General features: G+C 38.9%; 1 protein-coding gene across 7 annotated transcripts in view; it reads left to right on the plus strand.

Annotated features, from left to right (window-relative positions):
* Nucleotides 1-14,958, plus strand: part of epha7 (eph receptor A7) — a 77,852-nt gene that overhangs the window by 46,940 nt on the left and 15,954 nt on the right. For all 7 annotated transcript variants that reach the window (XM_053231746.1, XM_053231750.1, XM_053231747.1 and 4 more), the window contains exons 6-7: nt 12,103-12,227; nt 14,460-14,634. In XM_053231746.1, the coding sequence (XP_053087721.1) occupies nt 12,103-12,227; nt 14,460-14,634 (300 nt within the window). The remainder of the gene's footprint in view (nt 1-12,102; nt 12,228-14,459; nt 14,635-14,958) is intronic.

The following is a 14,958-nucleotide window of genomic DNA, read 5'->3' on the forward strand; positions in this document are numbered from 1 at the left end:
GCCTGAGGTGATGACAATGAGAGGGATAGAGCGAGGGATTATAAGAAGAGAGAGAAAGAGGGGAGGGGCAGGATGAGGTCAGGGCCAGGGGATGGAAAATGAATTTGGCCGCTCTTTTGAAGGGGACATTGTCGTCCTTGTGCAGGATTTTGGAGCCCAGGAAGCCTGTTTCATTTCATGTTTTTCCATCTCTCTCCTCTAATCACCTCTGTTTCTCTTTTTTTCAACCTCCTCCTCTCATTCTCTCTCTTTTCCTGGATTCTCTTTCTTTCCAACTCTGTATGTCTCTCTCTCCTCTATGATTTATCTTTCTGTCTCACTCTGACTCTCAATCATTCCCTCACTTAACTTACTCTTCTTACTCTTGCTGTCTCTATCTATAAGCCTGTCTTCTTCTCTCTTATCCTCCTCTGATTCTCTCTATCATCCTGTCTCTAATTTCTCAAGCTTGTTGTCTGTCACTATCTCTCACTCTCTTTCTCTCTCTCTCTCTCTCTCTCTTACCCTCTCTCGCATATTCTTTATCATCCTCAACTTTTCATATCTCTATAGTCATCTGTTTCTCTTATCCTCTATTTTCTCCCTTTTTTCTCTTTCTTTTCTCTGTCTATATTTCTAATTCTCACTGTCCCCACGTCTCTCTGTCTCTCTGATTCTCCATCATTTTCAAACGTCCTGTCTTTTTCTTTCACTCTATATGCCTGTAAACCTCTTTCTCTCTTTTTCTACTCACACTTACTTTCTGCAGTTTTTCAGTATATGATCCTCCCTTTTCTTTCTCTCTCCCATCCTCTAATGTATATTTGTCTCTCTATGTATCTTCCTCGTTTCTATCATATTTTCTTTGTCTCTCGAATGCTGTTTCTCTTTTGCTCTATTTCTTCTTGTCACCCTGTTTCTTTTTCACTCTGATTCTCTCTCTGTCTCTCTCTCTCTTGTTCTCTCTCATTCTTTTTATTCAACACCTGTTTAATTTTGTATTTGTTAACGCTTTCTCTCTCTGTCTTTTTTACTCTTGAATATTCTCATACTCCTTCTTTTGCTCTCTCTCTCTCTCTCTCTCTCTCTCTCTCTATCTCTTCCTTAATCTCTTGCTTTCTGTCTTTCGTTCCGAATGAGGCACTGATCACTCGTTCTCACGGCTGTTAATTGCGGTTGATATGATCTCATGCTAATCTGTGTGTCCTGTGGGAGTCTGGAGACTGGATACAGATCTATTAGTGCATGCGACTGTGTCGGAGTGTTCAGTGTGTGTGTTTGTGTGTGTATGTGTGTGTCTGTGTGTGGGTGAATAACCTGATGAGCTACAGTGTATCTATGTGTGTCAGAGTGTTTGTCTGGCTGATGGGATGCGAGTGTATGATTCAGTATGATAAAGCATGGTGGTGTGTGATTGGCTAAGACCCAGCAGCCCTATGACATAGTGTGTATTTATATCTGTGTGTGTCTGTGTTTATTTAAATCCTATACCCTGCTAGCATTATTATTATTAGCACAGTTAGCTAACTGAAGTTTATTTACAGCTCCTAGCTAACAATATCTTCAATATTTAACCCATCTCAAGAGCAGTCTCACATTTTAAAAGGTTTCTACACTGAAAATGGTTATATTTTGCTCTTTAATAAGTAACAGGGTTGTATGTTTTAGCATAGAATTAGCAAACACGCAAAATGTAGTTCACTAGCAAATATCTTTTACCTTTACATTATGTGAGTTTATGGGACAAAAATGGCACCTCAGTCATGGGATCACCTTGAGGATTAGCTTAGCTTGATAAATCAGTGTTGTTTAAAGGTTAACTTCTTATACTTTCCCTCCCCGGACTTGTCATTACTCACTCTCATAACTGCATACCTTTGCTAATTAGCTTCACTGTAGTTACTGAATAATTCAACGTAGTTACTGAATAATGTGCTTTTAGACGAATATTTGAAAAAATTAGCCAAGATGTTAATGGGTTAAACTCACAGGTTAATAATCTCTTGATGAGCAACTGTCAGATAGTGTTAGCTAGCTATTTTTATAGCTTGCAAGCTAGTCTGATGGTTAGATTTCTATCTTGCTTGATAGTTTGCTAGTTAGCTTGACAGTTTGCTAACTAGCTTGATAGTTTTCTCACTAGTTTGACAGTATGATAGCTAGCTTGACAGTTTGCTAGCTAGCTTGATAGTTTGCAAACTAGTTTGATGGTTTGCTAGCTAGCTTGACAGTTTGCTCACTAGCTTGACGGATTCTAGCTAGCTTGATAGTTTGCTCACTAGCTTCATAGTTAGATAGCTAGCTTGACAGTTTGCTCTCTAGCGTGATAGCTTGATAGCTAGCTTAAAAGTTTGATAGCTAGCTTGATAGTTTGCTAGCTATCTTGATAGATATTTCTAACCCTCATTTTTTTAGTTGCTAAATTTATACAATTCTCACACACAAGTTTCTTAGACATGTTAAAAAGTTTGCCTTGGAATCAAAATTCTATCCCAAATCCCTTTAGTGAACATGTGTACAATTTATCTGTTTATGTTTAGCACTATATAATACAGTGTAGTTGTGTGTATGTGTGTGTGCACATGTGTTTGGGTGTCTGCTAAGCCCTAAAGCTTAATATGCAGCATCTACATGGAGTGTAAAAGATAAATATCACCCCATTTTGTTGACTCGCAAATACTCCAAAAACATCTCTTTTCCCTGTGTGAAGACACGTCTCGGCCCGTCTCATACCTCACTCGGTGGAGTGTGTCCAGCCCATGTGTGCGTGTGTGTGTTAGAGAAATTACTGCATGGCCCTTGTCCAGATTGGTGATTAAGAAGCATATGAGGTCTGATGAATACGATCACCTTCCAGATGACGGAGATATTCCGCTAATAAACGCAGGTTTACTCCTCAGTGACCATAACGTCTGTTCACTTTCCTCAACACAATTTTAATTTCAGATTTTCACATCTGCCATCTGAGTCCGCTACCCAGAACGGTTTGCTTTTCAGCACTTACCAAAAGCTAATTAAAAAAAAAACCTCAGTTGGTTTATCTGAAAATTAAACGTTGTTTGAGAAATCATTGTGTTCATGTTAAAGACTTGTTTAAGGTAATTGCAGTTAGTGATGCGCTTAAAGGTCATTTTTTTCAGTCAAATCCAGAATACGTGTCATATTTTTTGACACGTAAACACGAACAAGTGTCGCAAACTAATAATGAACCTGAATGCAGAGTTTGCTACAAAATTTTAAGCCTAACTAGCGCTAGGTATCTAACAAGCAGAAAGGTTGTTAGAGAATAACGTTAGTCAAAATGGCAGAAATGTAGCTATGAGTTCAACAAATGGACTCTTAAGCTACAAGTTATGGACTTGTAACCTAGAAGTCATGACTTGTTCTTAGCTGACTATGTATAGTGACTATGTATAGTTATGTAATTTGTGTATAGTTTCAATTTCTGTAATTAAGTGTATTACTGCAGAAGTGTAATGAGTTCAACAGATGGACTTGTAAGCTACAAGTTATGGACGTACAAACTACAAGTTAAGTGTAATTAGGTCACTGTGTATGTAGATGTTTTTGTTATTAAATGTATGATGGTAGAAATGTAGCTATGAGTTCAACAGATGGTCTTCTAAGCTACAAGTTATGGATGTACAAACTACAAGTTAAGTGTAGTTAGGTCACTTTGTATATAGTTGGTTTTTTTTTATTATTATTAAATGTATGATGGTAGAAATGTAGCTATGAGTTCAACCGATGGATGCGAATGCTACAAATTATGAACTTGTAAGCTAAAGTTATAGACTTTTTGCTACAACCTTCTATTTATGTACTTGTAAGGTACAAGTTATGAATTAGCTCGCTATGTATAGTTTCAGTTTCTGTTATTCAGTGTATTACGGTAGGAATGTTGCTATGAATTCAACAGATGAATTTGTAAGCTACAAGTTCTGAATTTGTAAGCTACAAGTTAAGAAGTGTAATTAGCTTACAATGTGTACTTGCTATTAAATGTAATGTTACTTAAATTTGACTTGTGTTCATGGGTGAACTAAAAAGCATCACTACAAACACTGAAGACGAATCTTGGATACAAAGTGTTAGGCTTAAGTTATTATAGGCTTAAGTTATTATATTTAAACCACAGCGACTGCTGAGCATTGTCGTTTCTTAACACTTTAAATTAACACACTCTTTGTAAGACTATATAATCTTCATGATCCCACCTGATTCCTGTCAACGAGAATTGGAACTTTTTTTTTTTTTTAAACAGAAGAATTATGCAATCTCATATGAGAAAAATAAAATGACATGTTTACACAAGTTTTTGATTAAAGTGATTAAAAGAACCGGTTTCGCTCCGCAAAAAAAAAAAAAAAAAAAAAAAAGCTTTTTACAGTAGCGTTTGTTTTGTGCGTGTCAGATTTGTGTATTTGTATGTATCTGTTTGTGTGTGTCTGTGGCCTCAGGCATTACCTCAGCATTGTTCTGAGATGACGAGGTCGGCGCTCTTTAGCTTGTTTACCGAAAGCTCCAGCATGCAGTTTTATTAAGATGAAACCCATCAAGGCTTTTGAGTCCGTGGAGCAGAAAGCTGCATCTTGTAGCTGCTCATTTTGCAAAAGGTCAGCCGAGGCTGTAAATAAAGTGCAGTGTGTTCGCTAAACTGCTTTTATAGTGAGCAAGAGTCTGTTTTTTCCTGCATTGTGTGTGTGTGTGTATGTGTGTATGTGTGTGTGTGTGTGCTCTATGAACACATTTATTGTATTTGGGGCAATTTTTTTTTTACATTTTTGGCTGAAAGTGTAACAATGCTGAAAAGCTTTCTTTTTTGCATCATTAGGCTTTATGGGTTTGACTTCATTTCTATAATAAGTACTAAAGGTATTAAGATGTACTACAAGTACAACATCACTGAGTAAGGCTGAGTTTTAGTGCATTAAGTGGTGCACTTTGTTATTGTGAAATGTCAGGGTGAATATATGGATATGACGTGCATGTTGTTTGCGCAACCAAATGATTGCGTTTAGTGTGACCTCGGCAGCGGTGGGTTCTGATGAAAACGGTCCAGCGACTCACTTGGAAGCTTGTAGAGCACGAGTTTATTCCGCACGGTGCAAAATGTTCCAACGCAATAACGTAACCGTGTTGCTGCATTTTCATTTAATATGCGCCGAGGTTCTCGGATCTTTTGGGAAATACGCTTTTCTCCACCTTTAGTGCCGCTGATTGTGAGAAACAGGCAGATGATTTTCCATCACTGTCATTTAAATTCACTTTAGTTACGCGCTCGTATATTACGTTTGGAGGGAAAAAAAATAGCCTCCAGATTCAGCACCAACGGAACGGAAATGAATGTAGGATGGATGAATAATGTGGTCATGCTGTACGTAGGAGGGTCCAGACATCTTGTGTCGCCTGACGTCTGAGGAAGGATTAATGTGATTTTGAAAAATAAGATTAGAATTTTTGTCAGTAATATAAGTCAGAATAGTTTGTACTTAAGTGCTAATTCAGTGGAAGGTGTTAAGCAGTGAATGAAAGTGCCTATTGAGAGACCCAGTTGTCTGAGATGAGAAAAAAGTGTGGAATAAAACACGAAAATAATCAATGACCCGGCACCACAATCTGGCTAAATATCCTGCAGATATTTATTTTTTGTATTTACTGGGAAACTGTGTCATCGCTGAATTTTCTCATCCAGGTTGACGCACCAGAGCTGGAACAGAATGCAGCTATAAAATATACAAAGTGCAGATGGGGCTTAGCTTTAAAGTGTGGACTTCCCCTCTACGCTTTCACCCATGTTATTTTTTTATTCAAGCAAACGGACTGATGACTACAGTCAAAACCGAGACACATAAATTACTGGTGTGAGTCATCGGTTCATATTTGACTAAACAGGGAGGATTCGGTGCGTGTCCATGTGGGGTGTACGTGTGTGTGTGTGCGTGCCTGGGCTGGAGTGCCTCTCTGGCCTCGCTCTATTTGAAGCTGACAAAGCTCTCCGTTACGGTGGCTGAAGAGGCTCATTCCGGTCCGGGGAGCGAGTGAGTGAGCGAGTGGGAGAGAAAATGTTGTCACTGCAGTACCATCAGTTCCTCTCCACATTCATCAAAGTGCTGGACATCAATGGCTACTTGCTCTATTTTCTGACTCACTGAGCCCCTACCAACTGAGAGAACACACTCCTCTCTACTCTTCGCCTACACATCTCTTTTCTCTCCTCTCACATACCTCCAGTACCCTTTTTCCACCAATATTTTCCTCGTACTGGAGCTGTGGCTGAAACTCCATGTTTGTACCAGTTTAAGACCCAAAATAACTACTAATACATAACTATAAGAGCATTAACAATAAGTTGACCATTCAGCGTTAAGCTGAAACTTTTAAAGACTCCTTGGAGAACACTTTTCAGCTAACTTTAGTTCTTTATATTCTACACTGATTTTCTGTCTCCCCCCTCCAGAATTGCTGCGTAACGTTTTCCTCCAAGCTAGCGTGTTCCAGTTTGAATAAGACTACCCTGATGTGCAACATGTGCGTCATACTTATTTGCAACAAGTGGATGACAGGCAGTAACATGTTGATCAAGTGATGTGTAAGAATCGATTAGCTCCGGGAAGGATATTCATCATGTTCCAATGAAAAAGCGTGTTTGGATTTGGACTGGGGCTTGGCTTTGCATTGGAGAGAGCATATTGCAGGTGTGAAGAATACACTCAGGATTGCAAAAAAAAAAAAAAAAAACAAGCTTTCTGTTATGGTAACTAAATGATGCCAAAAGCATTTTGGCACTGGAACCAAACCAATTCTGGCAGGCAAGGGCCACCACCTTTGCAGTGGAAAAGTGTTGAACAGTTTCATTATTGGTTGCATTGTTTGTTTGTTTTATTTGCTTTATTTATTTATTTATTTGTGATTAGGGGTGTAATGACACATTGTGGCATGAGGCATCATGATGCAAAATTGTGAAGATCTGCTACATGGAAATTATGCATGTAATGCAGTTGCGCTTTTTGAAAACTTTTTGAAGGTCCCAATCTGTGCAACCCATAGAGTTAAAATACATAGAGAGCACGCTGGTCACATGATAGCGTTCATTCCTGGAGAGCCTGCGAGATTCATGTTTCACTGCCGAAACAGGAGTCTACATTTTTGAAGTGACCGATAGTCCAATAGCTCTGGATTGCAATGAGCAACACGCCTTATAAGTAATATGGTACCAACCGAATAATGGTTATAATGATTAAAAAGAGCTCTACAGTAGCTTTCAGACAACACCAGCCCTGCGTCTCTGTGATCTATGGTGCCTGAGAAAGAGGCCGCAGAAACCGGGCAGTCTAACCGACTTTGGAGCTCTTTTTCTGCTATGGAGCTCATTATGATTCAATCAGTCATTTTCAAAGTCCCATAGTCAGAAGCTTTGTTTATTCACTCACAATTTTTTGGGAGAATTTCTAAATTTATTTATTTATATTCAAGATATGGTGACCTGTATTACATTTTGTTTATGATATTGAACCTCTGTTCATAGCAATTTTTAATTTATTTAATTTAATACAGTCAAAAATGCACACTGTTTTGCATTGGTTATGATTCAGAAATAAAAAAGAAATCTTTTCAGTCATGATTCTTCTTCATTCAAATTTTGTTGAAATTTTTTTCTGAGAATCAAATTGAATCGAATCGTGAACGCAGTATCGTGAATCAAATCGAAACGTTACCGGAGTGTATCATTACACCCCTATTTGTTACTTGTTTGTTCATTTTAGTTGTTTTATTTATTTAGTTAATTAGTTGTTTGCTTTCATTTATTTATTTATTTAGTTAGTTACTTGGTTGTTTGCTTTGTTTTGTCTATTTGTTTGGTTGTTGGTATGTTAAAGTGCTAGAATCTTTGTATGACCAACAAGATTTGAAAATTGTTTATAAAACCAAAAAAGCAACAACAACAACAACAACAACAAAAAACACGTTACAGACATTGGCATCCCTTTGGGAGGGTCAATTTTGATCTTGGACACTTCCTTCTCTCTCTTTCTCTCTCTCTCTCTCTCTCTCTCTCTCTCTCTCTCTCTCTCTCTCTCTCTGTCCATTGACTGCTGGAATAGGCTTCAAAGCTCTGACCAGTGAGATTAGAGCCAGAGGCTACTGCACATGTTCTGCTTTACTAATATACACACACACACAAACACACACACCCTTTCCCACCCTTTCCACACCATTGCCGTCTGCACCATTTCCTGTGACGCATCAAATTACGCCGCTATCAGAATCTGCTCCATCACGCTAAAATGAGGTCATCGCACGTATATCTAACAGCATGTGCTGAGCCGAAGCAGCAATCTGGCCCTCGCATGCTTAATTCCCGCATCATCAGAAAGCACATGTCTTGATTTCCCGCGTGAGTAATTGAAAATTTAGCAGGGATAAGGCTTGAGAGTGGGCGTACGAGGAATCCGTCTGTGTTCAGTCTTGACTTGAATAGCTTTCCTAATTGAAAGAAATGAGCTTATACATTCCACTCATCACCATCTTTCCTGAGCCAAGAAAAAGAAAAAAAAAAAAGAAACATGATGAAACTTTTATAATGAAGTTTTTATAATGAAGTGACATTTCCCTCCTGCTAAAGGTAGAAAGAGAGAGAGAGGAGATGAGGAGTGGGGGAGGGGGTGACATAGACAGAGAGATGGAGGAGAAAGTCGAGAATATTAAAAATCCCCATGCATAATGTAGCTCTAATGTATTCTAATGCAGGACATGATGGAAGCTCGCTTCCGCCTGAATTAGTATGAGGTTTCAGAAGGTCGCTAATACCCACGCTAATGTTGCTAATGTTGGCTGTCCAGTCTCTGGACAATTTTGCACTTTTTTTGCGACGTATCACCCCTCAGGTGTGCTAAAAGTCAGTGAGTCTGGCTGATGTCATTAATGTCAAGCGTGTCATTAATGGCAGTTACAGAGCACTGGTTAAAAATACCAATGAAAGACAAATCTCATATTAGCATTAATTTTTCTTTTCCTCTCAGACAGTAAGACACTCAAATATTCAGCTAATCTTTGAAATATCACCAAAACGAAGTCACAAATCATCAGCTAGTGTTATGCTAGTAATTTAATAACCATTTAGTAACCACATGCTAACCCTAGCTTTTGTGAAAATATTATGCCACCTGTGGTACATTAGCCAGCTCGCTAAGTAGTTAGCAATTAAAATGTAGCCAGAATCTACACAGAACTTTTTTGCTATTGCCTCAGAGGGACAAACCCAGTAACCCTTCTTGTTTTCTAGCTTTTGAACAGTGTGTAGCTAACATTAGCTTAAGCACAAAGTAGTTTCCTGTTGCCTGACCAGGCAAAGTTAGCATCAAATGAAAATATCTAATTAAGATTTTGTGTATGATTATTTAGTTACTGTATCTTTTTTGAAATAAATATTAGTTAGAGATGCTAGCTAACCATCATACATTTAGGCTAATTCAGATTAAATTTGATTTGGAATGGACAGCTAGTTAATGCTAGATTTCTGTTTGTTGTTTAGCTAGCTAGATACTGGTTAGCTAACATTAGCTTGAGCACAGTGTAGTAGGCTTTTGTCTGGCTTTGTTTTGATATGTCACCTGACCAGGCAAAGTTAGCATCAAGTGAAAGTGTGTATTTTCTTACTATACTATATAGTATAGTAAGAATACTATACTATTTTTTTTCCAGTAAATATTTGATGGATGCTATTTTTATGTGGTTAATGCAAATTAATGCGGATTCAGTTGTATTTGCAATTAAACACTACTACTGTAGCTAGGGTTAGTGTTTTTTTGTTGTTATTTAGCTAACTAAGCACTGATATCTTAGGCTACCTTTAGCTTGAGCACGAAGTAGTTTGATGTAACTGGTTTTATTTTTAATGCAGAGTTGAAAACAAAGTTAGAAGCCCAAAACTCAATTGCTCTGGAGCAATTTTTTGACTCCATATATAATGGTTAAAGTCACATTTGAGTGCTTTTCATTGAAAACAAACTAAAATACAGCAGGTTTTTAAATACAGGACATTAAAACAGTGTGCGAGGACCTCTCCATGTCCTCCAATAATAGCCAGGCCGTCCATCCTGTCCTCCATCTCTATGGTAAAGAGGCAGCCATTGTGAAAGGCCCTTTAGCCTCGCACACCAAACCACCCATCAAGTGACAGACAAACAGTGAAGAGGCTAAAATATCCAATTACTCAGCTTCGAACCTTCTCAAGTGTACAAGTGTCATATTAAATTGCAAAACCTCGCCATCGCCATCGCTATATGCCTCGTCCTCTTGGGTAATTGACACTCGCTGCATACAATGTCTGTCAATGGAGCAACATTGCGAAGAAATGTGAATGAAAGGAAGCTTAGCAGCAAAGTTAAAACCGGAGCTTGGATTATGAAATGTCGGTGACTGAATTTGTAGCAAAGCAGCATCGGTGTGAGATGATCATTCCTTACATAGATCGTTTTTATAGGTTTGTTTGCATGTTATTTTAGAATATGATGTTGAGGGTTTTGTGAACTCTGCAGTACATTATTGCTGAGCTCAGACTGGTGTGTTAGCATATATATATATATATATATATATATATATATGTGTGTGTGTGTGTGTGTAGTGACGCTACTGCAGTCACACTGTTTGAGTTCGATTACATGAGACATGTCAAAACAGAGTTTGACTGGTGCAGTCTGGAGGCACGCGCTGCCGTTTGCATTAGTGTCAGATGCTCAAAATCCGAATTTAATCCGCAGTCTCTCATTCACAACGGGTCAGTGCAGAGGAAAGACCTGGACCAGCGAGGTCACGACCTCCAGTGTTTACCTCATAATGCTTTTCACCGTTCAGCTAAAGGTTCTCGTGAGAGTTTTTGTTTATTTTTATTTTCCTTTTCATTTTTTGTGCATTTTTGTTACTGGTATCCTCGCGGTGTGAGTGGTAGCTCACTTGCAATGCACTCGTCTTAATGGCAGACATCCAAATCGCACTCCAACCATGATAGCATTTAGTGTTGAAAACAAAATCGAAAACAGGATTTTTTTTTATGTTGAATAAATTGTATTCACAGCTGGTATCATTTTGACGCCGATATTGAAGTGTTACTGCAGTCAAAAAGGAACTTTTTCTCAGGTGTTAAACAACATGTAAGGAATAAAATACTTCAGAGTGTACTGTTAAAGGAAATGGTGGAATGATGCGACTCAACAACTCAAAATCCTGAAAATAATTTAGTGTTACCACCCTGATGTATTTTCCTGTAACAGCATGTCTCTGAGTGTTAGTTATTTCCTGTTCTCACTTACGTTATAGCAGCTATACACAGTCATTCGCTCAATAGCCTCTCTTTTCATTCTTTCTTTCGAAGAAAGGTTACAAAACTTAAAGTTCCAGGTTTACTTCTGACGGTTCCAAAGCCCTGACACTGGAGACTCCTTCCATACACTTAAACGCAGTACTTTCCAGGATACTAGCATGTTATATGGTAATGTAGATGGATGTAATTTCTGCTCATTTTTTGCTAGAAATACCTCTGTGCTAAAAATATGATTAGCATTATCATAGAAATGGCACCACAGTGGCTAATAACAACATGATCAACAAGCATGATGGCAAAAAAAGACAAAGAAAGATGAAAAAAAGGTGAAGGATCGTAGCAAGGCGCCGTCAAGTGCCTGTGGTTAATTGGAATGTTTATTAGTGGAGATGTGTGTGTCATGGTTTTCACGAATGCCTCTGCAGAAAAAAAAAGGCTTGTGGAGTCTCGGTTGTCTTTGGGGGGCATGCGAGGCACTCACGTGGTTGGAATTAATTCGACATAATTGCTGTTCGCAAGGCAGACATGTCTTTTTCCTTCTGGGTGGGATGAGGCTGTCTTCCGCTGTTTGCTCTCTAATTGAAATTTCCATTACCAGCCGTAAACATTTGGGAGCCGCCACGTGAATATTCATCAGCCTAGCAGTCGAGAGGTGCATTCACGTGTGTGTGTGCGTGTGTCTCTGTGTGTGTATATGTGTGTAAAAATTTTTTGCAGTATAGGATCTAGTGGGCTGATGTTTGTAAAGTTTACATATAGCTGTTGCAACTTTTCTGAGTCTTTCTCTCTGTGTGTTTCAGCTCCGTCTCAGGTCAGCGAGGTGATAAAGGAGCGCGTGCAGGAGCACAGCATCCAGCTCTCGTGGCAGGAACCCGAGCAGCCCAATGGAGTCATCACCGAATATGAGATCAAGTACTATGAGAAGGTGAGTCTATTAAAGTCAGAGACAGAAAGAGAGAGAGAAAGGGAGAGAGAAAGCAGCAATGAGAAATCCAGAGAGAGTGCACGCGTAGGCGTGTGTTTTGAAAGCAGGAAGAATGCTATTCTGTCTCTGCGTTTGAGTTCGACACTGTGTGGGTACCTGTCTGTCACCACCCCAGATCCCTCTTTCTCCAGACTCGTCTTCCTCTCCTCCTCTACGCCGTACCATTTGCATTTTCTCTGCCCGCAAACATTCAGGGCTGTCCAGAACACATCCTTCTCTAATAATCGAAATAATGAATAAGGCACTGGGGAGAATTGAATTAGCCAGAAGTTCTTTACATGCTAGAAAATATCAGCAGTTCTGCACACACACGCACACACACACACACACACACACACACATGCGTGAGCATGCTTACATTTGCTACAGTGTGTTTGCTATTAAGCTCCTAAAGTCCTCTACACACACTGAGGTGTGACACAGACTATGAAGCTTTCATATATATATATATATATGCATATTTCATATATATATATAAGCCTAATGCAGCAAAAGCAGAGTTAAAGCATTAAAGCACCGTAAAGCCACATAATTCAATTCATTTTATTCATAAAGCACTTTTATTTTTTTTCCAATAGATACGGTCATAAAGCTTTAGAGAAATCCTTTTAGGGATATTGGCACTCCCAAAGTTTTTTAGATATTGGGATACTCTGGCGATCGTACTGAAAGCCTGTAATAGCATAGAACAGTATCTAAGGTTGGATTCGACATGTTTTCTGATTCAATTCACTGAAGTACTTCATGCTGTAAAAGAATACAATATTGACTGACAGCTAGGGCAATTATGGCGATAGTCTGTTGATTTTGCGATATAATAACATCAATGACGTGATACACGTCATTATCCTCAACTGTAAGTGCTTTTTGTAACACTTTTGTTGTGCGCTGTAAAAAAGTAACAGGGTTTTTGTACCAACTGTTTGATTTTCCCCTCCTTTTTTTATGAAATACTTTGAGAGACAAATCTCTGAAACTACAGTGACCCTTGTTGGGTCTTTGTTAGCAAAATCTCAGGAAAAGCGATAAATTGTGTATTGCGAAGTGATGTTTTGATAGTCATCATGATATGATGACTATATGATCAGTTTTGTGTACATTCCACAACATTAAATGTAGCTATAAAGGGATAAAAATGTGAAATGTGTCATTCTAATAAATGTTTTAGTGTTGGCAAATTGTGCTTTGGTATCAGAAGAATAAACCACTTCATGAAGTGCCGTTTGAGTTCCAATCCTGACGATGCCACAGACATCCGTGACCCATATGAGCAAAACAGGCCATGCTGTATGGGTGGGAGGGATAGCGTAGTCTCTCTCCTCTGTCAATCACAGTCACACTAGCCAATTGTGGGCATCTGTAAGCTTGTGAATGCAGAACAGGGCAGATACCACTTCCTCTGAGTCTGTTACACAGCCCTGTGAGGCAGCATGAGCAGCTGTTTGAAAAGATGTGCTATCCTTCAACCTTCCCAGGTGGTGGCTGTCATATGAGAGGGGAGAGCTGCCTGGTGGATGGAAATTGGCCAAGATTAAATCATGGAGAAAATGAAGGGAAAAATACCCCCCAAAAAAGCCTTATTAAAAAAGCCATTGCCCTTAAAAAATTGCCCTTATAGCTCCAGTGCAAACCTTCAGACACCAAACAATTTTATTCTCATTTATGGCCAAGTCTTTCCTGTAACTGACACTCATATAAGACATTTAGCCAAGAGTTAACACAAAGGCTTTGAAACACACTAAAAAAAGAGAGAAGTTTAAAGATCTGTCTGTTTCCTGGGCAGATCCAGTGCTGTGGTTGGAAAATTAGAGACGAGCGTTCCCTCAACGATCCTTAACGTTAAGTTAACAACATGTGTGCGAGAGAAAGAGAAGCAGATCATATGCAAACCTCTCGAGACTCGAGCCCATTGTAAACCAAGTGCTGCTCTCGACAGCTTTCTTTCTCACAGTTACCACAGTAACGCACGAAGGCTGTCGTTCTTTCAATATCGTTCCTCCGCCAGCTCTGTGCGTTTGGAAAAAAAACAGCGAGACCCTTGAAGGTCCTCGGATAAAAACCCTTGAGAGCAGCTTTGCCTCTGCATAAAGCACTTGGAGAAAGTATTTGTTTCCCTCAGCCTGAATAGCGAAAATCACTGCATTTGTTTTTTTGTTTTTTTTTTATGTAAAGGACCAGAAGGATCGCATCTACTCGACAGTCAAGTCCAAGTCCACATCAGCCACGGTGAACAACCTGAAGCCCAGCACGGCGTACGTGTTCCAGATCAGAGCGTTTACCTCGGCCGGATACGGCATGTTCGGTCCCAGGCTCGAGGTCACCACAAAGGACGAGTCGTCAGGAGCTGGTATGGATTACTAATATTATGATGTTCTATCTGCTACTAATTAAACATGTAACTGGTAAGCAAAGATATGTACTTAAGTGATATTTCTTGTGATAAAATGCATTAATGAAACGATCTACAATCATTAATGAATCATTACTACATCTGTGACATTTCCTAATTATTATGAATAATATATACTGTATACAGTATATATATAACACCCTGTAAAACCGTGATAGGCAGGCTTTGTAGAGTGTTCACTTTTTTTATTTATTTTTATTCCAACTTCCTTTTTACTGCTTCTCTTGGCAAATTAAGCACTTTAAAGAGAGCCAAAAACAA

The sequence above is a fragment of the Pangasianodon hypophthalmus genome, chromosome 30, assembly GCF_027358585.1.
Source record: "Pangasianodon hypophthalmus isolate fPanHyp1 chromosome 30, fPanHyp1.pri, whole genome shotgun sequence".
Classification (NCBI taxonomy): Eukaryota; Metazoa; Chordata; class Actinopteri; order Siluriformes; family Pangasiidae; genus Pangasianodon; species Pangasianodon hypophthalmus.